This window comes from Pseudopipra pipra, chromosome 12 (assembly GCF_036250125.1).
Source record: "Pseudopipra pipra isolate bDixPip1 chromosome 12, bDixPip1.hap1, whole genome shotgun sequence".
NCBI classification, from domain to species: Eukaryota; Metazoa; Chordata; class Aves; order Passeriformes; family Pipridae; genus Pseudopipra; species Pseudopipra pipra.
In genome coordinates, this window is record NC_087560.1 from 17674786 (window position 1) to 17701604 (window position 26819).

The 26819-nt window shown below is 42.7% G+C and overlaps 1 protein-coding gene across 1 annotated transcript; it reads left to right on the forward strand.

Annotated features, from left to right (window-relative positions):
- Positions 1 to 624: 624 nt before the first annotated feature.
- On the forward strand, positions 625 to 22178 carry SYNM (synemin). Its single transcript, XM_064669129.1, has 4 exons — positions 625 to 1499; positions 6844 to 6968; positions 13268 to 13341; positions 14843 to 22178. The coding sequence occupies exons 1-4, from the start codon at positions 714 to 716 to the stop codon at positions 18490 to 18492; spliced, it is 4635 nt and encodes a 1544-aa protein (XP_064525199.1). The 5' UTR covers positions 625 to 713; the 3' UTR covers positions 18493 to 22178.
- Positions 22179 to 26819: the final 4641 nt, after the last annotated feature.

Below are 26819 nucleotides of genomic sequence, written 5' to 3' on the forward strand. Positions count from 1 at the left end.
TGGAATTTGGCTCCCTGAGCCTGGCTTGGCTCCCTGAGCCTGTCTTGCTCCCCAAGTGGGACTTGGCTCCCTGAGCCGGGCTTTGCTCCTTGAGCTCGGCTTTGCTCATTGAGCTTGGTGTTGCTCTCCAAGCCTGGATTTGCTCCCCAAGCCTGGCTTTTCTCCCTGAGCCAGGCTCTGCTCCTTGCACTCAGCTCCGGTTTCCAAGCCTGGCTTTATTCTTTGAGTCCAGCTTTGGTCTCTGAGCCTGGCTTTGCTCCTTGAGCCCAGCTCTGCTCTCTGAGGTCGGCTCTATTCTCCGAGCCTGGCTTTGCTCCCTGAGCCCGGCTCTGCTGTTTGAGCCCAGCTCTGCTCCCTGAGCCCGGCTCTGCTGTTTGAGCCCGGCTTTGCTGTTTGAGCCCGGCTCTGCTGTTTGAGCCCGGCTCTGCTGTTTGAGCCCGGCTCTGCTGTTTGAGCCCGGCTCTGGTTCCCGCTCAGCGGAGTGCGGCGAGGGGCTCCGGGAGCCCGCCAGGGGGCGCCGCAGGGCAGCGGCGCGGGCCGGGGCGGGGCTGGGGGCGGGGCCTGTGGCGATGGGCATGCCCGGAGATCAATGGGCGTGGTCTGTTCCGGGGGCGGGGCCGCGCTCGCCGCGTAGATCCCGCAGGTCCCGCAGGAGCCGCGCAGCGCCCGCAGCCCCGGGGCTACCGCGGCTCCGACCCCGCCAACCCGGCAAGATGTGGCGGCGCTGGGAAGCGGGATGGGACGAGAAGAGGGAGCTGCAGGAGCTCAACTCCCGGCTGCGGGTGTTCGTGACCCGCGTGCGGGAGCTGGAGGAGGAGAACCGCTTTCTGGCGCGGGAGCTGGCGGAGCTGCGCGAGCAGGAGCTGATCGGGCTGCGGGTGCCCGAGCAGGAGCTCGCCTGGCTGCGGATGCAGCTGGAGGAGCTGAGCCGGGCGAAGCTGGAGGCGGAGCTGGAGCGGGACGGGCTGCGGCGGGAGCTGGAGGAGCTGCGGGCGCTGGGCGCGGAGGTGCTGGGCATGCGGCGGCGCCTGGAGCCCGAGCTGGCCGGGCAGCGGGCGCTGCTGGAGCGGCTGCGGGGCGAGTGCGTGGCCCTGGAGGAGCTGCTGCTGGAGCTGCAGGCCGAGCACGGGCACATGGCGGAGCGGCAGCGGCGGGAGGCGGTGGAGATACGGGAGCTGCGGCTGAACCTGGCGGCCCTGCCGCCGCCCTTGGCCGGGCTGAGCCTGGAGGAGCTGGAGGAGACCTACGAGATGCTGCTCGGCCAGTGCTGCCAGGAGACCCTGCTGCGCTACCAGGAGCAGATCCAGATGCTGCAGGAGCAGGAGGCGCAGCGGAGCCGGGAGGACGTGGAGCTGCTGCGGGAGGAGAGCCGGCAGTGCCGGCAGCACCTGGAGGATCTGCACCGCCAGGGCCAGGAGCTGTGCGCGCTCCGGGAGCGGCTGGAGCAGGAGATGCTGGCCCTGCAGGACCGCCACGGCGCCGAGGTGGAGGAGTACCAGGTGGGTGGCGGTGCCCGGGCGATGTCCCCCGGTCCCGGGCCTCTCCCGCTTCCTTCCCGCCCTCCCGGTGCCTGTTTTAGGGCTCCCCTGAGACTCTTTCCGCCCTCGCTTTTCCCTTCGGTTTTGGCCCATCCTGCGATGTGAGCCCGGTTTCCCACGGCCCTGGCACTCCCTCCCATCCCTCCCGCTCCCTCTGCTCCGGGAGGTGCCAGACTCAGGGTGGTCCAGGGCTTACCCACCCCACTGGGGTGCGAAGGGTGGGGACCAGAAGGGGACAGTGACCCCGAGGACATCGTCTTGGTGACAGGTGCTGCCTTCCCAACCCGCCCTCGGCAAGTGCCCAAGATCGTGGAGCTGGCACGCGGGGCTTGCCAGGGCTCCTGCTGGGCTTGGCATGAGCACATGGAACACGGAGCAGTCCCTGGGAGCAGATGGACCGAGTCCCTGTGCGGTGGGACAGGGCTCATCCCATCCAGCCTGGGGCTTGAGGGTGGCCTGTCCCAGTCAGAGAAATGATGTGAGTTTTCTTCCCGTTTTACACACATTCCTGTGTGCCTTGAGCCTCGGAGAGAACTTGTGCTCCCCAGACTAGTTAAGAAAACTTAGTTGTTTAAAGGCAGGAAGACCGTGCTGAGGGCACTGAGCAGTGAGAATCGTTTCGAAATAAAACTTGAAGGACACAGGTACCTGTTTGAGATGTTGGTGTGCTTAAACGGCATCTGTAGCCCAGGATTTGTTTGCTCTCAGGGTGACATTTGGTGTGATGATGTGCGTGGGAAGGGATCAGCAGCTGCCGGAACAGTGAAATATCCGCTCATCAAACTCCGAGTGGAGAGCACACATTGGATCATGCAGCCCATCGATCCCTTTCCCGAGGGCTACACTTCTTTTGTTCATTGTTAGACCCTTTATTAACACCCTGCTGTTTGCCTGGACCCCGTGTGCCAACGGGTCCTTTGTGTCCAGCAGCCCCAGTAGATTATGGATGTGTTGGCAACTGGGAAGGGACTGGGACCTGTTGCTGTGAGCGTGTCTGGTTTTTGTACTCTGCTGGATTGTTTGGAAGTTGCATAGTTTGCAGATGCTGTGAACTGAGACAGATTAGGTATGTAAGAAGTAATCACAAAGGCTCTTAACTTTTAAATGGATTTTTTTCCCATTTTTGACAGGACAGTTCATTCCTCCAATCCTGTATGTAAACATCTCCAAAGCTTTAGGGGAAGGTGTCATATGTAAATCTCTCATTAATTAAATCCAGGTGAAAATTAAAGCCAGGTGAAAATGCCAGGAAGAAAAAAACCTCTTCATAAGCTAATAATATTTAAAGTTTCTTTGATTTCCAAAATGCAGCCTTCTTGCTGCCTATATTTGATATTAGGGATTTATAATGAAAGTGTCATTGATCTTCAGTCATTATTGCTCCAAGTGAAACCTTTGAATAGGGAGTAAAGAGAGCATTTTGTACAGCTCACTAGCCATGCTAGAAGTGTTTCTTCTAAAGCCAGTTAGAATGGCTTGTATTTAACTCTTTCAGGTGTTTTTATAGCAGCTGTGCCTGTATCTTCAAAGAATTTTTAAAGAATGTCTGTATTTTTTAAAAATTTTATTCAGAAAAGCAAGTAGTGCAACCTGTTGTAGAAGTCAGATAATCAAAATCAATGTATGCCCTTGAATTGTCCTGATTCAGTGCTCCAAAATGGATTCTTTTGATACTAACATAACAAACTTCTCTTTTATTCTCACAAGTATCTGGTGTGCTTTGGATATTACAGGAGAAATTTCTTCAAATCTTTAGTAATACAAGAAGAACAAAAAAGTGCTTTGAAAACATGAAAACGTGTGAGCTGTCTTACCATTGCCACCAGAAATTAAATATTATCTAGATGTATATTCAAAGATGCCACAAGGTTTATTTCTTTTGAGTGGTTTTATATCTAAAATGTTCAGTTTCTAATGAGAAAGGCCTTTTTCAGTGGCCAGTCTCCTGTTCATGAGAAATAAAACCTGCTCAGATCCAAGAAGAAAAATTACAGAATGTGTACAGGCAGCTGTTTCTGGTTTTGTTTTTGTGATCAAAGCCTTTTTCCCCTCATTCATTTCTTTTACTGGTTAAAGTATGTTCAGCATGGCTTTTAAACTACTCTTTAAAGAGCATCTATTCCATGCTTATTTATTGTAGAGTGTCACATAGAAATGATATGTATGTGCAGATTACAGTCAAGTGATTGTTCTTCATTGCAGCTGCAATGGCAATTAGATTTATTAATATTTTCCATATATCATTTGGTTGCCTTATATGTCCATCTTTGCCTCCTGCACTGCCCTTACCCTCACTGGAGCTTTCAGCAGTGTTAAATAGAAATAAGTATTTGGAGTTATAATTTAGCTGAACCAGGCAAGCTGTAAATCATGCACTGGAAAATGTTCACTGGTCCTGAGCGCTGAAGGGATGAGCTCAGTAGGTCTCCTACTTCCATAATTTTAACTGTGTGCTGTGAGAAAACTTCTGCAAAAGCTCCTGGTGATTTGAAGCCCCTGTACTTTTGGGATGTAAAAACATCCATGGCTCATCCTGCTGCTTTGAAAGGAGGCAGGTATTTTTCAGTGGTACGCCGGGTTTAGGTCAGTTCCTGCGCCGGTGTTGTGAGCTCCAGAGAAGAGGAAAAACATCTTGTCAAACAAACATTTAATGTCAACATGTCAAGTGCATTTTTCTGCGCACCAGTTTCTTGCCAGCCAAGTGCAGTGTTGGTCCCTCCCCTGCTGAGCCACTGAATGAGCTCTGGGATCAGTAAGTAGGACCAGATGGGAAGGGCTGCAGCCTGGAATCCTCTCCTGATTCCCTCAGTAGGTACAGCTTGGACAACCCAAGTAAATTCTTTCCCCCCTACTGCCCTTCTAAAATTTCCCACTGCTGCCTGGAAAGGAACATCTGAAGGGTGAGAAAATAGTTTCTATCCCATTATTTAGTTCTAGCAGGACATCACTGGGGTCTGGGGGGCTGGGACTGATGGGGCTGAGGAACAGATCTTTCCAAGGGAGTCCTGTGGGAAGCCAATGCTGCTGCCACAGCACAGGTTACCTTTTGCAAAATGAGTCTGTTGGATTGCAGTCTCCTGAGCTTTGCCAAAGTGGTTTATGTACCTTCTGGCACGTTTGGAAACAGGACTGGAGACCAGTTGTCCTCTGCTTTGTGTTTTAAGCATCAGTGGCTGGAGGGCTGGCTGACTGGCTGTCTGCCTTCCAGGCTATACAGCGTCTGCTCCTGGTGGAATGAATTCCTTTGGAAGTACTGCACAGCTGGCTGAGTTATGTAGCCCCTTATGGTAATCATTAACTCAAAGTTCTGGATCCCCAGTGCTCTCCAAATCCAGTGGGGAGAATCTAAGTGGCTTTTCCAACCCCGCCTACAGACTATAGGGCTGAGGGGCTCCTGTGTTTTCAGATAGGTTTGAACATCCCCAGAATTTCAGAGCTCCCCACACTCTGCAGTCCAGCATACAGATTTCCTGTATGAATTTTTCTGGGACTGCAGCACTGTGAAGTTCTTTTTAACATATGCATGCACATGTGTAGGTTAATCTCTGTGTTTAATCTGGGAGGCAAGAAACACCTGGATCACTTAATTTTTGTATCAGAGCTCTTAAGTGCTGGTCCTACAGAGACCCAGTCTGTTGTCTTTGCTCCTTTTGCTGACTCCTGGTTCTGTCAGCACCTTGTCCATTGTTGCTTGATAGCCTTTTCCTTTCAAAAGCAGGGCCTGGTCCTTTCCTTCCCTTCCCACCTTGGGATTTTCCATTGTGTCAGTTCTTGAACACGGTTGTTACCTCAGAGCTCTAAAGGTCAGTGGTTCTGCCTGTGTGGCTCTGCAGGATGGTGCCTCCACTGGGGCTTTTTCAGACATGCAGACAGGATTTGTCTTCTGCCATAAAAAGGGAGGTTTGTTGTGTCAAGCAAAACATCAGTGAAATCATTTAACAACAGCTGCAAATACAAATGAAAAAATAGATTAATGTGTTATATAGAGAGCTGTACCCACATGTGTATGAAGATACAGGCAGCTTCCTTCATAGAGCTTTCTTTTTACTTTTACTTAAAAAAAAAAACCAAAATACTATTGATGTTTGAGTGCCAGCACTTGATAGTCTTAATTCTTAGACCTCACTTCTGCCTTGCACATCATACTGGCATTAACTGATCTGGGGAGTCCCTGCTCTATCTTCATTTTTATGCTATTGCTTATACAGTGATACTTGAGCACTTGCTGCATATAAATTATATATTTTGAGTTTTTTTAAACTAGTCTATCGGTGCCTTGATTTTCCAGTTTGTGTTGCAGAGCATTTATTAGGATGCCAACTGAAATATGCTGTTGTGAATCCCTGTTCAGTGTTGAACACGAGATTTTGCTCTGTAAACGACATTTCAGTGTCCCTGAGTACTACAGAGTGATGTCAACAGAACACAACTGGGCCTCTGAGATTTAATGCCTGTCCTTCTAGCCCCCAGAAGGAAGTGCCATCTATAGCATTTTAGTTAGCAGGATCATATTCAATATAAATACATATAAATGGCAATTTGCCCTTCATGTGAGAGGTAGCACTGCTGACTAAAGCACTTTCTACAATTTTTTTTCTTTCTTCTGCCATTTAGTATAAATATATATAATTTTATATATTTAGTTGTGTTGTACAGGGTCATATTTAGTTATCAGGATGAAAATGAGCAATCCCTTCTCTGTCTTCTGAGTAGCAGCAGTTAAGACAGAGGTGAGTGGACCTCAAAGCACGTGTCCAAATACTCTAGAAAAATTTAAGGAACCACTGGAGGTTCATCCTTCACCTTCTGGTCTCTGTGAATGCCTCCAGATATTAGAATTCCAAAACTGGTTTGGACCCACATGTCTGTGGAACTGAAAATACTGATAAGCTTCTTATGGCAAAGCAGTTGCTGAAATTTCTGATCTGAAGTGTGATCTCGAATGAGATCTTAAAGTGGCAAAAGGAATCACATTTAAGTCACATTGATAGAGGAGCATATTCTCCTTGCTGTGGATACTTAATAACTTTTGTACAGAGCATCTGAATGGGTTTTACTGAAATATTTAACTGCCTTATTAAGGCATAAAATTAACTTGTAGCACAAAGCTCTGCTTCAGTAGCAGTGTATTTCAGCTGGTATATGGGGAGGTTTAGAGATTATTTGCTCTGGTTTTTGAAGGGATAGAACATTTTATTGCTCTCTCAGGTTGCACTTTTTTTAATTAAAAGTTTTAAGTTATTAGGCATTGAAGTGTACAGATTCCTACGTTAATTCAAAACTAAAAATGAGCATTTCTGTTTAGAGAATAATTGACGCCCTGGAAGAAGAAAAGCAGTTCCTGACCATGTCAATCACGGATTACCTGAAGGACTACCAAGAACTACTGCAGGTGAAAGCAGGACTCATCCTGGAAATTGAAACCTACAGGTAAGAGTTGTGGTCACACTCTGTTGTCTAATTGAAGGATAATTTAAATCACTTTTTACAGGTACGGGAACCCCATCCATGCTCTTCCCAGCCTTTATAATACAGGCAGGTACTTGGAGAGCCTCAGGGCTCCAAAGCCAATATAATCCATATGAATCCTGTTAACTTTGTACAAATATAGTGATGTGTAAGTAGTCCTGGTCAGGTGGATATCAAATTGATGGGAATTGTTGGTGCTAGGGTTGATTACAAGCTGAGGAGCCAATATCCCTAAATTGCAATCAATAAAACCTGAGGTCCTGTAGTTGCCATCTGTCAACTCCCAGGCACGTTTCATTGCTTAAATATGTTGATTAGTGGCCACCTGCAGCAGTGAGTTCCTCATTCTCGCTGGGAAGATAACAGAAAAGTCTGTTTATTAAATCCTGGCTTTCTCCATCCTTGATTTGTTATGGAAACATGTCAGGATCAAGTGTGAGATAACAGCAAACAGCATCTCAGCTGATGAATCTTTAGCACTGTGTATCCCTCTGGCCACTTAGTAGCTGTGGGGTTGAAAAACCAGAGTAATTCTCCTCTCTGGGGAGTTGTGATGTATCAGTTGGCACATGGCATAAAACTGATTTGGAAAGAAAAAAATCCCAAACAACCCAAAGCTGATGAAGTGGAGAAAGATACTTCCTTATTGCAAAGATCATGTGGTTTTTTTTTTTCTTCAACTAGCACAATATTTTCAACAAATTTCATTGAGCTACTGATCCTCAAATGCAGAGATGTGCAATTCTTATTGAGCCAAGGAATAATTTGCAAACATTTCATGTCAGACTGCTTCTGTGTTTTTTAAGGAGACTGCCTGAGTTATTAGCTTGTCTACATTGGGTGCATTATTCATATTGAACCTGCATGGACAGGGGTATTTGTGGTTATATATGATATATGCTTCTGTGTCCTAAAGCATTAATGCTGTGTTCTGAGTGTGCAAGGTTCCTGTGCAATAATAACCACCAAGTCTGGATAAAGATGTCACCAGCTGAGTTATGGGTGAGGTGTGTAGACTAAAGCAATCCACCAATACATATGAGATTTAATTGTAGTTGCATAAATAAACTATAAGAAATTTGAAACAGTAACTTCTGAGTAGCCTGATAAAGATTAGTGAGCAAAGATGATCTGTCATTCGTCCAAGAGCAGCAGTGTCTGTTCAAGATGCCTCGAGAGTTGTCTGCCAGGAGACACAGCCCAAGGTTGGTTTCTGGATGAGGTGAGAGCACAAGCAGGCTATGGGACAAGGGATTTGCAGTCACTTGGTGGGCAACAGTACCTGGATGTTTGTTGGTGGAGTGGGATCCCTGTGATCCTTGGAAAGCCAGGAGTGTCTGGAGCATTACTAGTAGAAGAGAAATGGTGGCCACTTGTGCTCCTTGGTTAACTTTGCTAAAACACATGATTCTCTAACTTTAATCCCAGCTCTGTTGTTGACTTTTACTGTTGTTGTTAAACTTTCTCCCTCAGTTTATTCATCTGTGAAATGGGATTAGCACTGTCACAATAACAGAATTATCAGCGTGGTTTTGATGATTAGTGTTCATCCAGAACTAGGAATGATAATGCCCAGATATTCAGTTGTTTGAAATCCTTGTAAGCCCATGAAATTCTGGAACTTCTCCAGAGTTGTATCACTGATTATCTGAGCATTATTGGTTTGTCTAAGGATTCCCTGCCCTGGTTAATGACAGGACAATTCAGCATCACCTGCAGCATGTTTTTGTTGTCTGAATAAGAAGCTCCCGTGGGGTTTCTTCCTCTGATGGCAGTGAATGCAACTTGTATCACTGATGGCAAGGCAGATGTCAGCAGACAGATGAGCATCAACCTACTAAAAAATCTACAGAGGAAAACAGAGAATGGGCCTCACTCCAGATCAGAAAACATGTTGTGTAATGCCTGCAGACAAAAGTCTTTTAACATATCAGAAGCTGAAAAGTGACTATTTTGTGTTTTTACATTTATGCAGTTTTACCTGTTCCTCTTTTCTGCTTATTCTCCCTTTGCTCAAGAAAACAAGTCCTTCCTTACTGTATGACTTTCTCAGCCCTGCTGTGGGAGGGAATCACTAAGCTGTGCAGCAGAAGAACTCTGGACAGCTCATCCATGTACTTTTTCAAATCCTATTCCTCTCCCAGGTCTTTTTACCTGTGGAGAACAGGGCATGTGAACCCAGCTTCAGTTTGTTCTCCCAGAGGATGCTGGCATATAACCTTCCTTATACATTCTGGAAACAAAGGGCACCTACTCACACTAGTTCAGCATCCTGAACTTTCCATGGAGGCCCTGGCATTTCCTCTCCTCCCGTGGCATTAGAGGTTAAGGGTGTGGTACCTGGTCTTCTTGGAGCTTTCTTTGTACCTCCCACCCTGTGTTTTCTCTCTATTTTACAACTCTTACAGTTAGTTCAGTTAAAAAGTCAGTTCTTTCCATTAGTCACCATTGCTCTTGGAGTGGGAATAAAGATCATTGTTGCAAGGAACACCCTTCCCTAAGGTCCAAGTGTGCTTCCTCTCTGACTCTGCTCACCCTTCCTGCTCTGGGAGCTGAGACTCAGTCAGGAAGTGAAATATGTCTCTTATGTGTCTTTGTAAAGTTACACCTTATGGGAATCTTCATTCCTAATCCCTTTTCACCACCGTTGAAGTAAATATTTATCAAGTGCCTTGCACTTTTGTTCTGAGTTCTTGGAACCCTGCAAAACCACAGCTACTTAGACTGTGCTTAAGTTTTATTTCCAGAGAGAAGAGGTGAATTAGTCACTGTCTAAGACTCTTGATTTTAAAAGGAGATAGAAAAATCTGCCTGCCATCAGAATTGCTCTCAGGTCTTTCTTTTTAGTTATCAGAAACTTCTTCTTTTCACATAGCAGGGGCTTCACAGAGACTCATTCAATAGGTTAAGTAGGTTTCCTGTCCTCCCTAAAATATGTTGTTGCTGAAGGGTAAAAGATTTTACTTTGAAATCTTTGTGTCATACAGGTGTTCTGTTCTAGTTACCACCCTGCATTCTAAAGCACCAGAGGCTACACAAATTTGGTTTTTCCGTTTTATTTCTTTTTCCCTTTTTTTTTTCCCATGGTCATTGTCAGGATCTCTGAATACACTTGCCAGGCACACTTTCCAATCCTCCAGTTGTGTTCCTCCATCAGCACTTCTGACCCTTTCCATGCCTTCTTCTCACAAAATCAGCACCAGCATTAAGGCCTCCTCAGCTCCTCACCACTGCTTTTGCACTCAGTTTCATTATTTCTTCTTCATAACTTGTGCCATCCAATATGTCCTGTTCCTGTATTGGTTTTATTTTTAGAACACCCTGAGTTTTCTGCACCCAGGGAATTTAAAATGCAGTTACCTGCTGTTCTTCACTCCTTGACCTCCCATTCCGTGATGGAAAAAAAAAAGTGGAGTGGCCTTGACCCCTAAAAATGCTTTTTCCATTCCACTTCCTGGAGAGGTGTTTTTTTTTTTGTAACTCCTTTGCAAATACCCAGGATGGAGAGGATGAATTTTTACAACCTGCTAGCCAACTGCTGCCATCTGAGCTTTTGGGTTTCTGTAGTTGAAACGAAGTCATTGCTGTTGGGAATAATCATAACATTTGTGCTGTATCCTTTTGTTTTTTTAAGTTCCCTCTCCTCACCCCAACCAGTTTATCTCCTCCTCCTGCTTTCATGGACTGGTTATTTCTGTTGTCATCCAGCACAGGCTGACGAGTGTGTCACTGCTAACTTTAGATAAATGACATTAATAATGAGATGAGTTAAAGGTGCAGTTGGATTATTTACTGGTAACACTTAAACTAAGTGTTAACACAGTATATTTCAGTTGGGATCTGATTTTCAGGAAGTAGCTGACATGGTTATTTTTTAGAAGAGTGCTGCTTGAAGGAATGCTTTTTTTTGCTATTACTGTGAGTACTTAAGAGTTCATGCAGTTGACATTAACACTCTGTTCTTCAGGCAGTTTAAATCGAATTTAAAAGCAGACCTCACCACCAAGAGGTTATAGTTTAAATCATTAGTATTAGCAAAGGATGCAAAGGAACAGAGAAGCAAAATGACTTGCATTAACTCAAGTTATGGTCAAGCTGAGAAACGTAGCCTGAGTTTTCTGACTGCCAAGCCAGCGCTCAGTACATTCCACTGCCCTTTCTCACTCCAGTTTATTGAGCCAAACTCAGTGTAACATTTTCTTGGATTTCTGATAAGCTTGAGAACTGCACAGTAAACCCCTGACTCCCTGTCCAGCCTCACAGAGCTTTCAGGGAGCTTTGCCTTTCACTTTCAGGAGCAGTATTTCAGCTGCAGCTTTTCGGTGGGCTGTTGCCCTTTGCCATATACAGTTACCTCTTGGAACTTATTTTTAGTGACTTCATACTGTTGCTGCAGCAACTGAACAACTGTTGTTTTAACCAGCAGCCAGAAATCTGTAGCCAAACTACCCACATTCCCGGTTTCCTTCGTCATGGTTAACACTTCCACTGCCAGCTCCTGGATGTGTTTCTGCAGCGTCACCAGCAGCTCCTCTGGTGTGTCTGTCAGAGTGATTTGTTTGGCACTCACTGGATTCAGCAGATCAGATGTTTGGTCTTGGGAACTTTATACGTGTTGAGGTCATCTAGTTCCTGAAAGCCTCTCTTAATGTAGAAGAAGATAAATTGCTTTTACTGGGGGTTTTTTTCTGACTAATGAAACAGAAGGAAAGGTGCCCGGCCAAGCCTGTTTTAAAGGGGAGGTGACCTGTAAATATGTCAAGATAATTCTAACTTGACTTTTCTTCTGAATCCAAACAAATCCACGACGGCAGAGAAAACCTTGCTGATGATATTTTGCTGATGTAGCACTGTCCCACTGAATCCTGAGGCAGTGAGAAACCAAAAGAAGCATAAAATTAGCAAAGTGATGAGTCATGGGAAGCGTGAAATGTGCAGGTGATGTTTAAAACACCTGCTTTAATTCTGCCAGGAATGCCCAGCAGTTGTGTTTATACCCTAATCCTAAACTGCTTCCAGCTCTCCCCCTGGGAGTCAGGAGCCTGGGCTATCACAGGCCTCCAGCCTCACTCTTGCCAGCTCTGATGTTGCAGCTGTGTGTTATCAGTGCAGAACATCTGGCAGTCCCACAACTGGCTATGATGAAATGGGGAACTCGCCAATACAAGTGGACACAAACCCAGCAAAGTTACTGTACTGACTGTAACACTCCCTTGCATGTGCAGAGAACCTGACCCAGAATTTCTAGGCTGTTGCACCAGTGCTGCCTTCCTGGGATTACAGAAGCTGTTGGAGTGTCACTGTGAAAAAGGAGGAGGGCTGAGGAACCGAGGGGGCAGACAGAGATGTCACTAAGGGAAACCAAGAAGCTTCTGTCACAGAGAATTTTCCTAGGCCTTTGTTGTCAAATGTATTGTGCTGATTTCCTATGGAACAGGAATTAATTTAATGCTGTCAGGTGTTTCCTCCAGCACTAGACAGGGTTTGACAGTAGAAGTAATGCTTTCCTTCACTTTTCATTTGGAAAGGGTAGAACTTGCAAGTCCTGGCTGTAACAATTCCCTCACATCACCACCTTCACCACTCTTATGAGCAGGAAGGCTGCAGACTGTCTGCTTGCAAATATTTTATTTAATTTTTGCCTTTTCTTTATAAAACATCTTGCCCAGAGAAGCTGTGGCTGCCCCATCCCTGGAAGTGTTCCAGGCCGGGTTGGACGGGGCTTGGAGCGACCTGGGCTAGTGGAAGGTGTCCCTGCCCATGGCAGGGGGTTGAAACAGGATAATTTGAAGGTCCCTCCCAACCCAAATGATCCTGTGATTCCACGATCTCCATGTGTGTCTCTGAGGAAGCTTTACTGAATATTTGTCAGATTTTGTGTGGCTTTGTTATAAGACCGTCATTCTGGAAAAAATTACCAGCTTGTCTGGTCCCATGGTGGAAATCAGTGGATCTTGTTCATGTCAGGAAGAAAAACTTCGGCTGATGTGGAAGATTTGATGTAAAATTGCCCTGTGTCTGCTGTTGTCACCTGCTGTAGGATTATTGCTCCGTTCTCAGGAACTGAACTCTGCAAACTAAGAGTCTGGAAGATACCAAGGATTTCTCATTCCCAGTAATAAAAACATGGGGTGTGAAAAACACTTAAAATCTGACCCAACTGCAGGATAATTGTTCCAGTTTCTGAGACTAATAAATGTTAAATATTATGCTTATCCTTCCCAGTATTTTAATGGAATGCCTTTCTGTGTGTTTTGCAGAGCTTTGTTAGAAGGGGAGAGCAACCAGTGGATTATTACGTGGAGAGAACAGCTTGCAGGGAAATTGCCTCAAGGTAAGATATAAATATTAAAAAAATTAATTTTGAATGAAATTAAATATAACTGGAAATGATTGTGTTATGGTGTTCCTGAAGAATACTTTTATGAGTGTATTGCAGAGTGAAGATTGGATTAGTTTTGAGTGTTAATATTTTAAATGAACATACTGCTGTCCTATATGAGATCATTTATAAAAATCATGACTTGAGTGGAGAAAGTAAGTAGGGAGTGATGTTTTGTAGCTCTAAAGAACTTTTGGATGCCCAGAGGTCTTAAGAGAGTTTTGAAGTATAAAGCAAGAGGTGCTTAACAAAAAGTGTAGTTAAAACCCTGGAATTCATCATCCTGAAGCATTTTGAGTGTTAAAAAGTGGGTTTACAGAGATATTTTAGCAGAGTAATGAAAGACAAATCAAAGACTTACTAAACATAAAGATACCATTTCTATCTTAGGAGCTGCAAATCTCTGGAGGCTGTGAGAGTATGCAAGGGAAGTATCACTATTTACTTGCCCTGTTCTTATCCTCTTCCCTGTGTATCTGCTCTTGGTCACTGTGAACAGGATTCTGGATAAGATGGACCTTCAATCTGACTGCTCTGGCTGTTGTTATTAGTAACAAAGTTAGTCTCTATAACATTCCTGGTCCTAAAATCATCAGAGTAGCATAGACACTACTCCTCGAAGTGATTTTAAGGCTGTGTCTTTAGTGGTAAATTAGAAAAACCTCGGGCCCAGGTACAAATGCTCACACAGATTTGCCTGTGCTGTTACATCATAAGCAGGGTTTGTCCTGGCACAGTTTGGATCTGAACTAGCCAGTACTTCTGCAGACAGTGCTTGAGCGTATTCACAGAATATGGAAGGAATTACAGGAATAATTACCAGAAATTTTACAGGAAAGGCTACCAAAAGTCAGAGGAGATGTGGCCAGCTTTTTAGGAGTAGGGGATGTGAGTGGTGCAGTCCTGGTTGGTCTTAGTCAGACATTCCTGGTACATTTTAGGTTTTAGGTTCTTTATTTCTCTCCCCTGTTGTATCTTGTGGGTGTGAAGGGTTGTGTTTGCAGTTTCCAGTGTGTGGTGGCAGATGTGCCATTAATTCTCAACAGGAACTGAGAAACTCCAGGCCATTTATACCAGTGAAACAAAAAACCCAGCCTTAGGAAGTCAGCATACATTATTTAATAAGAAACTGGAAGTGAACATCAGTATAAATATGAAAGGTGTGATTCTTAAGTAAATGGCACAATACCCAGTAGTTCACAACAGGTAAACTTAGCAAGATTGTGCAAGTTAGCAAAAAGCTTTGCTTTCTTTTTAATGTAATTTATGCATAAACTTAATTCTCATGAAAACCTACAGGCATGCCTTTACAAAGCTCCACGGAAAACGAAGACACTATTTCTTTCAAAAATTGTAGTACAAATTTCCTTAATTCATGCCCTCTATTTGACATTATTTTAGATCCAAGCCATTATTTTAATGTTTGGTCACCTGTGCTCTTTTTTTTTTGCAGATATTATAAACACTTCATATAACTACACTGATATTTACTCTACTTATCAAGAGAGAAATAGAAATAAAGCTTCACCAGCTCCCAGGATCACTGACACGAGGCACAGAATGGCAGTGACAGACACGAGCAGCTCTGCACGTTACTCCACCCGGGTCGGATCACAGACAAGTACCAGTGGAAGAACTTTTGGAAGAGATGTACTTGGTTCAACCTATCGCCCTTCAACAACTGCTACAAAGGATGAAAGGATTATAACAGACCACAAAGAATTAAGAACATTTACTCCTTCCTACAGTAGCTGGAAAAAGACTGAAACGCAGCAAAAGACAATTCCGGAGAGAAAGAAAACAGAGGTTACAACTTCTTCCACGGTGTCTTTTTCAAAAGAATCAACACACGCTGAAAGATCAGACAAGGACCACAAGACTGATGCTGAAAATACAAGAACAAAACCAGGCTTCACTAGATTTCCAGCTTATGAGCTGATTACTGATGCAAAACCATCTAAATATGAGGAAACTATAACTGAAACTCGGACCATATTCAGAGATAAAAGAGGAGGCAGCAAAGCGACTGAAGAGAAAGCACCTCTGCCAAAAGAAAAAGATAAGCTGGAGAAACAAACAAAGGATGAGAAAAAGAAAACAGATGAGAAATCTTTTATAGAAGAAAGTGCTGGTTTTGGAAGGAAGACCGAGCAGAAAACATACATCCGTGAGGAAGTTAGCCAGAAGGTATCAGGGAGTGATATTTCTAATGCAAGAAGTTTGAGAAGTGAATCAACCAAAAAAGATACGAGTGTGACCTCAGAATCAAGAAGCAACGACGTCATTGAGATACCAATCACTCTTGAAAGGCCTGCTCCTGACAGAGGATCACAGAGACATAAAGATATAAGGGTACATGGTGTTAAAACTTCCACAGGAAGAGAAGCAGATGACCATGTAATTGAGTCATTTGAAGCTCACCAAGTGAGGATTTCAGAGGCAGAGTCCAGTCTGGAAGGTGAAGAGCGAATTCGTGACGGAAGTCACAAAATGGGAACTCTGCCAACTGAAAATATAGCAGAGAATATTGTTGCCGACATCCTTAAAAGTTTCACGCACTCTTCTAGTTCACAGATGTCAACAGACACCAAAGTGACCTATTTTAATAAGGAAGAACAATCAGATGATGGGAAAATAAAGACCGAGATCACAGTGCAATCCCAAGTTCAGGAAGACATAGATATTTCTGATGAAGGTAACTTGGGACGTCTGTCAAACCGGGATGTTAGAAAAGTGATTCGAGAGGGTGTTGAGGGAACTCCTTCCAAAGAGGAGATAGTGGACATTGTACATCACGGCCTGAAGGGAAGCGAGGGGGGAAAGAACGTGTCTGTTAACGTTGAGATTGTAGAGGAGCCACTGGATTATGCCACTGATGAAAGGAGTGATTTTTCAACACCTTTTGAAGTAGAAGAAGTGGAGGATTCGTTCCCTGAGCGAGAGAGGCGTTACGGTGAAGAGGAACAGAACGTCACGTTCACTTATGAAGATGTCAAAAAGAAGAAACCACGCCATGAGAGTTTCACTCATGTGGAAGAAGTAACTGAGGAAGATGACTCGCCTATTGAACAAAAATATTTTGTGTCTGTTCCTGATGATCATCCTATTATTAGTGAAAAGGATGATGACTCAGTATATGGGCAAATTCATATTGAGGAAGAATCAACTATCAAATATTCCTGGCAGGATGAATTTTTGCAAGGCACACAGAGTAAGAGAGAGGAAGGTGTGAGCTCTCCAGAGGAAACCTATAAAGTGGTAGGGGAGGAAGCAAGTGCCCATATTTTGAAAGAGCATCCTGAAGGTGAAACATCCCATGTTGAATCCGTTGTTATTGAAAAAGAAATTAAAATTCCCCCTGAATTTCAGACTTCCATAAAAGGGCTCTTATCCAAGGAAACGAAGGACCCTAAACATCGACTGAAGGAAGCTCTGGAGCAGTTGGAGGGCAGTCTCCCAGACAGTGTGAAAGAGGAGCTGTTTGCATTAACAAAAGAGAACCAAGTTGATGCTAGTAACTTAGAATTTGATATCAAAAAAGTTGATCAAAAGGAGGAGGGTGGCTCGGTGACAATTGTTGCTGAAGTCAATCTGTCCCAGACCCTCAGTACTGATGAATTTGATGAATCTCAGCTCGGTGAAGTAATTAAAAGCGAGAAGGAGAAGGCGACAATTCACTCCCTGAAAAGAGAGAGCTCAGAGAGAGTTGTTGATGGTAGAAGCGACATAGAAGTAGATGCTTCTTCTCCCACTGATAAATACACTCCTTTGGCTGATCAAGAAATCTATAACTTCTCCACGACGAGGCGCAGTGGTGGCACAGGGTATCACACCACGGAAAGAGTGATTTACGACGGTTCGGTTTTGGAAACAGCAGATTATGGAGAAGTCTCTCACTCACCGCAATCAGCTGATGAGACCACATCCACCAGGCGTGTCAGGGTTGGCCCAGCAGAAGTTCAGAGCTTCGAGCAGGTCATATACGAAGGGCCCGGTTCGGAAACGCTGGAGCTCAGCGCTGCGGAAGGTCTCGTTCAGACAGAGGGGTCGTCACAATTCAGCCAATCTGTGAAGCATTTTAAACTGGGCCCTAAGGAAATCCAAACCACAGAGCAAGTGGTTTATTCAGGCCCTTTTACTACAACGACCATAGAAGAGATCGATTCTGGAAATCTTTCCCAGAACTTCTCAACGGACTTCAACAGGTCCACGAGACGTGTCACAGTAGGATCAAGGCAAATAACTGAAGAAGTCTCTTTTGAAGGGTCTCTTTCGGACTCTCTGGCACTCAATAGCTCAGAGGACCTTTCCCAGGCAGAAGGGTCTGGGGGTGTGAGCAGTACAATAAGGCACTTCAGGTTAGGCCCAAGAGAGGTTCGTACCGAGCAAGTGATCTTTGAAGGGCCCATCTCCGGTAAGGTGGAGGTCAGCGGCACCAGGGACTTCTCACAGACAGAGAGTTCAGTCAGACACGTTCAGTTGGGTCCCCAAGAGTTTATGACAGCTGAGAAGATCATCTACCACGGGCCTGGCTCTGAGCACACCGAAATCAGTGAACTGGAAGACCACACCCTTTCAGGAGGCTCGAGATCTTTCCGGCACGTTAAAATAAGTCCCGTGGAAACTCACGCTGAGCAAATAGTCTTTACAAGACCTGTTTCTGGAATGCTGGAAGATCTTTCACAAACAGAAGGGTCATCTGAGAGCAACAAGTCTGTAAAGCATATTAAAGTAGGATCCAAGGAAGCATCTTACACTTTTCAAATGGATGTTTCCAGTATGGGTGGAATATCTACGGTGAGAAGTGGAGAACAAGCAGTGCTGATATCCAACCAGCAAGACCCTGCTGTGAGTCAGTCACAGGTCATAGTTCAAAGTGACCAGACTTCAGAAAATGAAAACACAAGAAGTGGCTATGTTCTGTCCAGTTATTCCCAAGATCATGGTGAAAAGGTGGTGGAACAGTCACTTTTTGATAAAACTGTGCAGTTGCAAAGAACGGTCGACCAAAGGTCGGATATTTCTGAAGAAAAGAAAGTCGCTTTTCTGTATCTGGACCATGAGGAGGAGGAAGATGATGATAATGATGGACAGTGGTTCTGAAAGGACTCTTTAATGAAGCCTACTTAGCAATTTGTTTATATATATTTTTTATGATCCTTTTTTTTTTTTAAAGAGAAAAAAAGGGATGGGGAAACAGTCGAGCTATTAGATTATTAATAGTGGACTGAGAAGTATTGAATCTAAGCCTCTATTCAGCACACTATTTTATTGGAAATTTTATTTTTGGGAGAGATCATGCTATTAATATTTTTTTTTTCCTCAGAGATCTGTGTCTAATATTTTCAGATTTTTCCACCCATAGAAAGAGGAATTTGCTACTGGGGAATTGAAAGGATTCTATTTTTTTTTGTTTGTTTTATAGCACATCAGTTATTAAGTGTGTGCTCGAATAGGACTTTTCAAATTATTTTTTTTCTTAATACTGTATTGTACTTGGTTACTAAAATATTACTATGCAATTCTATTTAAAGCTCGAGCTACTAACCACAAATTTAACAGAATGTGAGACTAATAAGAGTGGTAGTAGCTGATTTTTCAGTTCCATTTCTGTGTACTTATATGCAATACCTAATGAATACATTTTAGGAGACAGTTATTACAGCTATAAAATTAAATCATGTCCTGTAGGATCAAACTAAGAATAGCAAGAATTGACAAAAGTGATATTATTTGTATAGCTGGAATGCAGTGCAGAAATGAAAGAAGGAACACTGAAGCAAGAGTTTCTCACAGTATTTCCTCATGAGAAATAGTGAATTTGATGGTTAGATGGTAGTACATTTAATATCTCTAAAAAGAAAACAACTTTAAAAAATAGACTGGATAGAATTCCCACTGAGGTAAGGAGAACTCCTTACAGACTCAGTGGCTGTGTACATTAGTAACCTCAGCCTATTTTGCAGTATATGGGGTACCTTAATCCAAGGTATTGCTAAAGGTAAGTGTGAAGTGTCAAACGTGATGACACAGTGCCTAATTCCTTAACCCAGTGAAATGAGCTGATGCGTGTCCTGTTAGAAGGAAACTTGTACAAAAGGCATTGATGACACTTATGATCATTGTGTGTCAGCTCATTCCCAGATGATCCTTTCTTTGTTTACAAACGAGATGCCCTTTTCAACCCCTTGTCCTGCAAACCCAACTTGAGATTTGAGTTTATTTTTTTCTTCTTTTCTGAATGTAACGTGTGCCTCAGGCCAAAGTTGCCTTCTACTTAAATCATTTGAAAATAAGCTAATTTCACTTGGATTGCACATTGGTTGAATGAAGGACATAATTTAACTCTGTAATTCAGTGACTTCAGAGTTCAGCTCAGAATCCAGCAGAGGCCCTGACCTGGGCAGTGCTGGCAGGAGCAAAAATAGCAGCCGGAATATTTTTGTCACTGGGGTAAGAAATGCCATACTGGACACATGTGAGGAGTAACATGCACAGATGAGAAGCTGCTATTTCTGCACACACACACACACACACACACACACACACACACACACACACACACACACATTTCACTCCCTGTCCCCACCTTCCCTGCAGAGCAGACACACACCTGGATCCGGGTGGCTTTGCTGTGCCAGCCCGCCGGGTGCTCACTCCGAGATTTTTTCCCCTGTGGTTATGTAAGCCTAGTTTTGTGTGTGCTGATCCATATTAGAATCCAGTTAAACTATCTTAGTCTGGCATGACTAGTCACTTTTCAGATGCCTTACTATTAACAGAGCTACATTTTCCAAACCTGCCTGCTGCTTTCTATCTGAATGTAAATGCCAAGCTGAGGAGCAGCTCCGTGCTGACTGACGGATCCTGCTGTTCCAGGGATGGGACAGCTCAATCCCTGTGTGCCTTAGTAACTAACTTTGAAACTGTACAAATGTATTAATGTTCCAAAGATTAACTCACGAGGTTTGTCTGCACTGCAAAACCTTCTGAATGTTTTCCTCATCTTGTGTGAAATCATTTGTTGAAATTGGAAGTGCCACCAACGGCTGGAAAATGAATGGGAAACTGAACTGTGTAGAAGCACTAAAGTCATGTATCCAAGCTTATTTATACTGTTCACTGTGTAATAGGTAATATTTTTTTCAAAATGATTTGTTTGTGCTCAAAAAAGATCTTGTGCTTCCATTTATAAATAGGGTGTTACTGATTGTAGTACTTCTAGTCTCATCCTATACTTCTGTTTCCTTAGTTGACCATATGATTTTAAAGATGGCAACATCTCTGTGCTTAATAATCATGTCTAAGCCAGAATTTTCCAGCTAGATGCCTAACTGCAAGCAAGCAGGTTCTGTACTTCAAGTATTAAATAACTACATAAAGGAAGAAGTCAGGTCTATAGTAAGCAACAGAGGTAAAAATAATCAGTGTTAGTTTTTTTTGAATTTTATTCTTGGCAAATTCTCTATAGAGAATTTACCATTCTCTGTAAAATAGATATGAAAATATCTGCAGAAAACATATTTAGTAACCAACAAAAAGCTACTTATGCCAAAACCATTTATTGGTACGTTATGGAATATTTGACAGACATAGTCCTTAGGAACAATAATACCAAAACTCTGTTTATCTTCACCTGCTCAGAGGACTGTAATGTCACGAATAAACCACTGAGGAGCAAGTGAATCATAAAATGTAGGTGGTCTTAGCATTGAGGGATAAAAAAAATTAATTTAAAAATCAGTATTGTTTCCACTGAGGCAACAACAGCTCTAGAAATTCCTTTGCACATCACTATCAGATGCAGTAGGTTATACCAAGATATATTTCTATTTTGATTGTCTGGAGGGAAAAATTTGTTCAGTGTACTTTAGTTCTATTTCAGGTCAACATTTTAATCAGTTGTTGGAAAGCTGGTTTATTGTAGAGAACTGGAAATGTGCATTAGCAGGACATTAAACAGATATGCACAGTTCCTTTGCATGGATGCTTTCCAGCTGTGAGAACAAAGTTGTCTCACTTAAAAAAGGGCTCAAGTTCTAAAAATGTTTTACAATAAGCAGCCCATTTTCCACTTAGCTCTCATTAACCTGAGACATTTTGGCACGATAACTTTTGGATAATTCTCCCTTCAGGCAACAAAAGGTATTTAAGTGAACAGTCCCATCCTGCAGGCCCAGTGGCTGCATGTGCAGGGCAGGGGCTGTAGGTACACACGTTACTACTAAGAGCAAATATAACCTGCTGTCTGGAGTACTAACTCACCCTACATGATCACTTTTGCCCAGGAATTCTGTCCTGTGGCTGAAGGGATGGGTGATACACCCTCAGTCAGCATGCACTTCTGAAGCTTCCTCCTATCAGTTATGCTTTTCATTAAACACAAATAAGAACTTTGCTGCGTTTGGATTAAACAAAATGCTTTTAAAACATAATTAGTAATTCGGGGGGGGTGGTGGTGTAAAAACTGTATGCTGGTATAGATCAGAGGTGGAGCACTGTCTTCCACAGTGTGTAAACCACTGGTCTAGAAAGCAAATAGAGCACGAAGAAGGATGTGTGAGGTACCAAGAGCTCTGTGCTGGCTGGTGTTTGTGAACAGCAGGTGTTTCAGAAGACGGTCAGAATGTTGAACCTGGGTTTGTTGTTGTCAGCTGTGTGAAACTTTGCAGGCAGCTTGTGTTTTGGTCATTTTGCAATGAAACTGCGTGTTTTTTTTTTTGTGTGGTGGTACAAAGCTTTGTGATTTTACACTTTTTCACTCTTGAGTATTAAACAATCAAAATCAACGCAGATGTTTGGCTTTCTTCCTGTCTGATGTTTCTAAGGCTGCAATCTCAAAGAAAAAGGACTTAATGTCTATAAATATCTTGCTCAAAGGCCTCTCAGACTGATGAGTTCATTTTGGTTCAAAGAATGATTTTTTTATTCCAGCAAAGACATACCTTTTTCATGTTGGTAACAGAAATTATGGCAAAACATGGCATATTCTTTATTGCAACTACACCCAGCAGGGGTGGCCAGGCAGTGGTTCTTGAGTGCAACAAAAGGCAGTGGGAGAAGCAGAGTATAAAGCAGCAGAAGGTGGAATTCCTGGAGTTGTCAGCATCATAGCTGTCCTTGGATCCTGGGATTTGACTAAGGTAAGACTCAACTTCTACCATTTTCTAGGAAAGACAACCATTTTATGCACACTTAGACTGTTAATGGAAAAGGATATATATATATATATATATATATATATATATATATATATATATAAATGCTACCTCTGGTACTGTGAAGTTTATTTTTCTCTTTAACCCCACACTTTATTTATAAACAACAAAATATCATGCCTTTAACCCAATTTCCTCTTAATTAAAGAAATGGGTCAGAATGAGTATTTTATGTGAAAGAGTGAGACTTTGTGAAGATATTCTCCATTTTTAATACACTGAGAAAAAAACCCCACAATTTCTTGCAAAACAGGGGAAAAAAGTATCTGCAGCTACTGACTAAATCACAGCTTATTCTGAAGATGTTTAAATGATCAGCAAAATAGTTTCCACTGAAGCTGGCCTCTATCAGAAAAATATGTTTTCAGACTTCATCCACTAAGCAAAGGAGTATTTCTGTTAAAACTCTCAGTGGTGAAAATCTGATTTCTCTGAAACTTGAAGGGTTTCTCTGAGCAGTAAGGAATGGACTTGCAGTGGGTTGGTGTTCAATACACTGAGATTTCTTTCCAGTTTCCTGGTTTTTACACACTTGTCAGTTGTGATAACTTCTATAAGATGCAGCAAAAATACAGGGGTTTCTCAGTGTTGCATTCTAGAAAGGAGTGCTTAAAGTTAAATGGGAATAAAAGGTGTTTATTTGTACTCCAAATTTAAATAGTTTCAAAGTTGAAACTCTTTTCCTGATGTGTCTCTGCAACCAAATTTGAGTGAAATAACAAGCTGCCTGCCTAACAAACAAAAGTTTTTCTTCAGCAAGGAAAAACTCTGGTTTTTGGAAGATGTTATCTCTGGCTATTGGGTTATCACAAACCACTAGTACTGGCTTTGATTTTCATTTCCAAATCCCAGTGTGAAGTAGGCGTGGCAGGAATTTACAGCTGGAATCAAGCCTGCTTGTTAAACTACAGATTTATTTTTCCAGGTGAGAAAGTGAAGAGATGCTGAACCCTAACAGTAGGTAGAATTTGCTTTATGTTTTACAAACGTGCCAGGAAAAGCAATACACTTCAGCCAAAATGTCTCTGACAAGCTGAAATTTCTACTTTCATTTATCCTGATGTGATCTGGGTCAGCAGCCAGAAAGAGACTCGTGGTGGGTCGATGTTTTAGTGTGTTGGTCTGTCTGATTTGGTTTATGTTTTGTCAGCTTTTTTGGAGTGCTGAGACATGGGAGTTATAGGTTATTGTTTATTATCAGGCCAATATTGTTTGCTATTTTAGTTTTGTGTTGCAGAGAGCCTGTGCCTGCAAGACACTGAGCTATGTCACACAACCTTATAAAAAGGCAAATTATCTTGTTATTTGGAAACTGCTGCTTTTGACTGGTTGATTTATTTTGTTTTTCCCTCTTAATTTTGGCTTTACTCAATGCCATCGTGCCATGCTGTGAAAACACCAAGTGCTGTATGACCACCTCTGTCACTGTTTGCTGTGATCACTTCAGCAGTTACTGATTTTCTTCCTCTGGCTTAGGAGTGACGTTGAAGGTGAACATACCCCCTCACTTTTCACTTGCTGCTTTGGTTAATCAAGGGGGTGCTGGTGGCATGTAATCAAATTTCTTCAGGCACTGGCTGTTCAATCAGTGACACATCTGACATTTAGTGGAGGAAAAAGGCTGAAGAGTGAGTGTGCAATGTGAGCTGCTGCCCTGGGAACTTCCCAACAGTTTGACTCATCCGTCTTTTCCATCAGGCGTTTGTGTGACTCTTGTGCTTAAATATCTCTGAGAAGTGCAGAGGAATATGGGTTCTAACAAGATGCAAAGAGATGCTCAGCCAAGATGAGATCTAATTAAAACCTCACTCTGAATATGTCAGTGGTTTCTTGAGTTGCCATCAAGTCCTTTTTTTGTTGTGGGTGCCAAGTGAGATTTGGCAGTGAAGGCAGTACAATGTATAATCCTGTGATATACATTTCTTAGACTCTCACTGGAGTAAACTGATAGAGAAAACTCAAATACATCTATTTTCCACTAGTACATATACAGATGTGATGAAAAATACTGTTACTCTGAGTAATACAGTTGGCCCTGGGACAGACTAATTAAGGATACAGTTAATTTCATTAAACCTCTCCTAAAATCTTTGCCTCTGGAGCTGTGTGTTGTGGCAGGAGTGTGATCAAGGTAACTTTTTATTTGCTATCACATTACTGGGAAGTGAAGTGTATTTATTGTAGATGCTTTGACTATACAGTGGTGAACACTTATCTAAATACTGGTTGTTCCTTAGCTCTGATCCATAGTGCAGACCAGGTTCTGTTCAGCAAGGAGGGTTGGTGAGAGCTTGGCCAAAGGCTTCTGTATTTTGTTCCAGGCAAAGGAAATTGCTTTTACCGCAGAGTCCTAGAAACTTGCAGTAGGATTTTTTTAAAAGAAATTACTCTAAAATCCTCAAATTACCAGCCAAAGCCAGGAAAAACACCCTGAAAATGAATAAGTTACTGAAAATTAATGTTACAGTATTTCTTAATACCACATTTTTGGTTTTTTGCCCTTGAACCTATAAGCTGACGTTTTTTTTTCCCTCATTTATCACAGTGATTTCGTGGAAACCAAAGAATATTTGAGGGGGTGAATATTCTGGGATCACAGTATTAGTCCTTAGGGAGTTGGGAGGTGAGAAAGGGTTTTGAGGCCCAGTGTTTTAAGGCTCTTATTTACTAAATCTGTAAGTAAAGATGGTAGGAAAAATATCCCTTTCCAGATCAAGTCATGCAGTTAAAAAAGAAAATAAATCTTTTCAGGTATGTGGTTCTTTCCTGTTCTTGGGAGACTGATGAGATTATTTATTCTCACTTGTATGATACTTTCCTGGTGAATGCAGCATGTGCTGGATGTTATACCCACAGGCAAAGAAAATGTGCTATTTATGCAGAGCCTGCCTCATCCAAATTTTAAAAAGATAATACAAGAAATTGATTTTTGGTAACTATTCTTATGGTTGGTTTTAAAAGCAATGCTATGAAGTGTTAACCTTCCATTTTACTGTTACCACTTAGATACAAACTTAGGAGTTTTCAGAGATCCATCTTTCAAATGCCAGTGATGCTTCTTGCAAAGGTACACCTTGTTCCTGCAGTGGGAGGAAGTCTGAATGCTTTCAGCCCACTTGGTCTAAATGTCAGGAGTTAATTTCAACATTCAATATATTTAAAATAAATTACTTGGGTGCATCTCCACAAACTAAGTGGCAGTAGCTCAGAGATGGACATTAATATGGGATAACAGGCAACTCATCTGAAAAATCAGGTGTTTTTTCACCATCTTACATTTTTCATCATCATGTACATCTAAAGATCCTGCAGTGGTTTGGAGAGGGAGAGAGAGAGAAAGCAGGAAGGGGAAAAGGAGGGTCTGGAAACTGGTACTGTAAAAATATGCTACAGAACACCAGAGAATACAGATATCCCCTTGCCTTGAATCCTCCTCTAATAACAGGCAGAATCCCAGGTTAGGGGAGAGAATTGGAAAGCTGGAACTTTTTCAATTCAGTATTTTAAACTGCTCCTCTAGTTCAGCAGTTGCTGTGCAATAATGGAATAATCTCCAATGACAGAGTGTACTCAACAAAAATTCTGATAATTGTAAGTTATTGCCTTGACATTGATCTTTGCTAAACAACTGTGATTCTTTGAAGAGAGGAAGAGTTAAAGTTTGAAATTCTGGTAATTTAAGAGCTACCAACATTATAAAGATGCTTCTCTGCTGGGTAAGTTGTATCTTTGCATAATTTATTTATTCCATAAGAGCCCATCTCATTGCATAGTAAATAATTTGGTAGGTTGGATAGCTGGTCATCTTTCCTTGTGTGAGACAGTAATTATAGTGGGTATTTTTTCTCTATTATGACTATAAAATATTTTTTTCTGAAGCCTTAATAGAAATAATTCTAACTTTATACAGATTATTGGACAATTTGTATACTGGGAGGGGGAAAAGAAAAACTTGGGGAGGAGGGGGGAAAGACGACTTGGGCACATTTTTGTACCAACTGAAGCCCTGTGGAACCATTACAGTGTTTCAGAGCAGATTCTTTGAGCTGAAAGCTCCAGACTCAGCTTCCAGTTTGCTTTTTATCCTGAAGAGCCAGAGCATTTGGCTTGCTCTGAACCTACATCTGGAAAAGCTGCTATTGAAATGGTTTTCAAACAGCTCTGCTGGAAGCTGCCCCAGCAGCTGCTGGGATAATGCAGAGTGGGCTGGTA

What these genes read in the sequence shown, in the direction of transcription:
- SYNM (XM_064669129.1), top strand. Translation starts at nt 714, where the DNA reads ATGTGGCGGCGCTGGGAAGCGGGATGGGACGAGAAGAGGGAGCTGCAG. An exon ending in CCGAGGTGGAGGAGTACCAG is followed by an intron (nt 1,500 to 6,843) that starts GTGGGTGGCGGT and finishes ATTTCTGTTTAG; the next exon opens with AGAATAATTGACGCCCTGGA. An exon ending in CTGGAAATTGAAACCTACAG is followed by an intron (nt 6,969 to 13,267) that starts GTAAGAGTTGTG and finishes TGTGTTTTGCAG; the next exon opens with AGCTTTGTTAGAAGGGGAGA.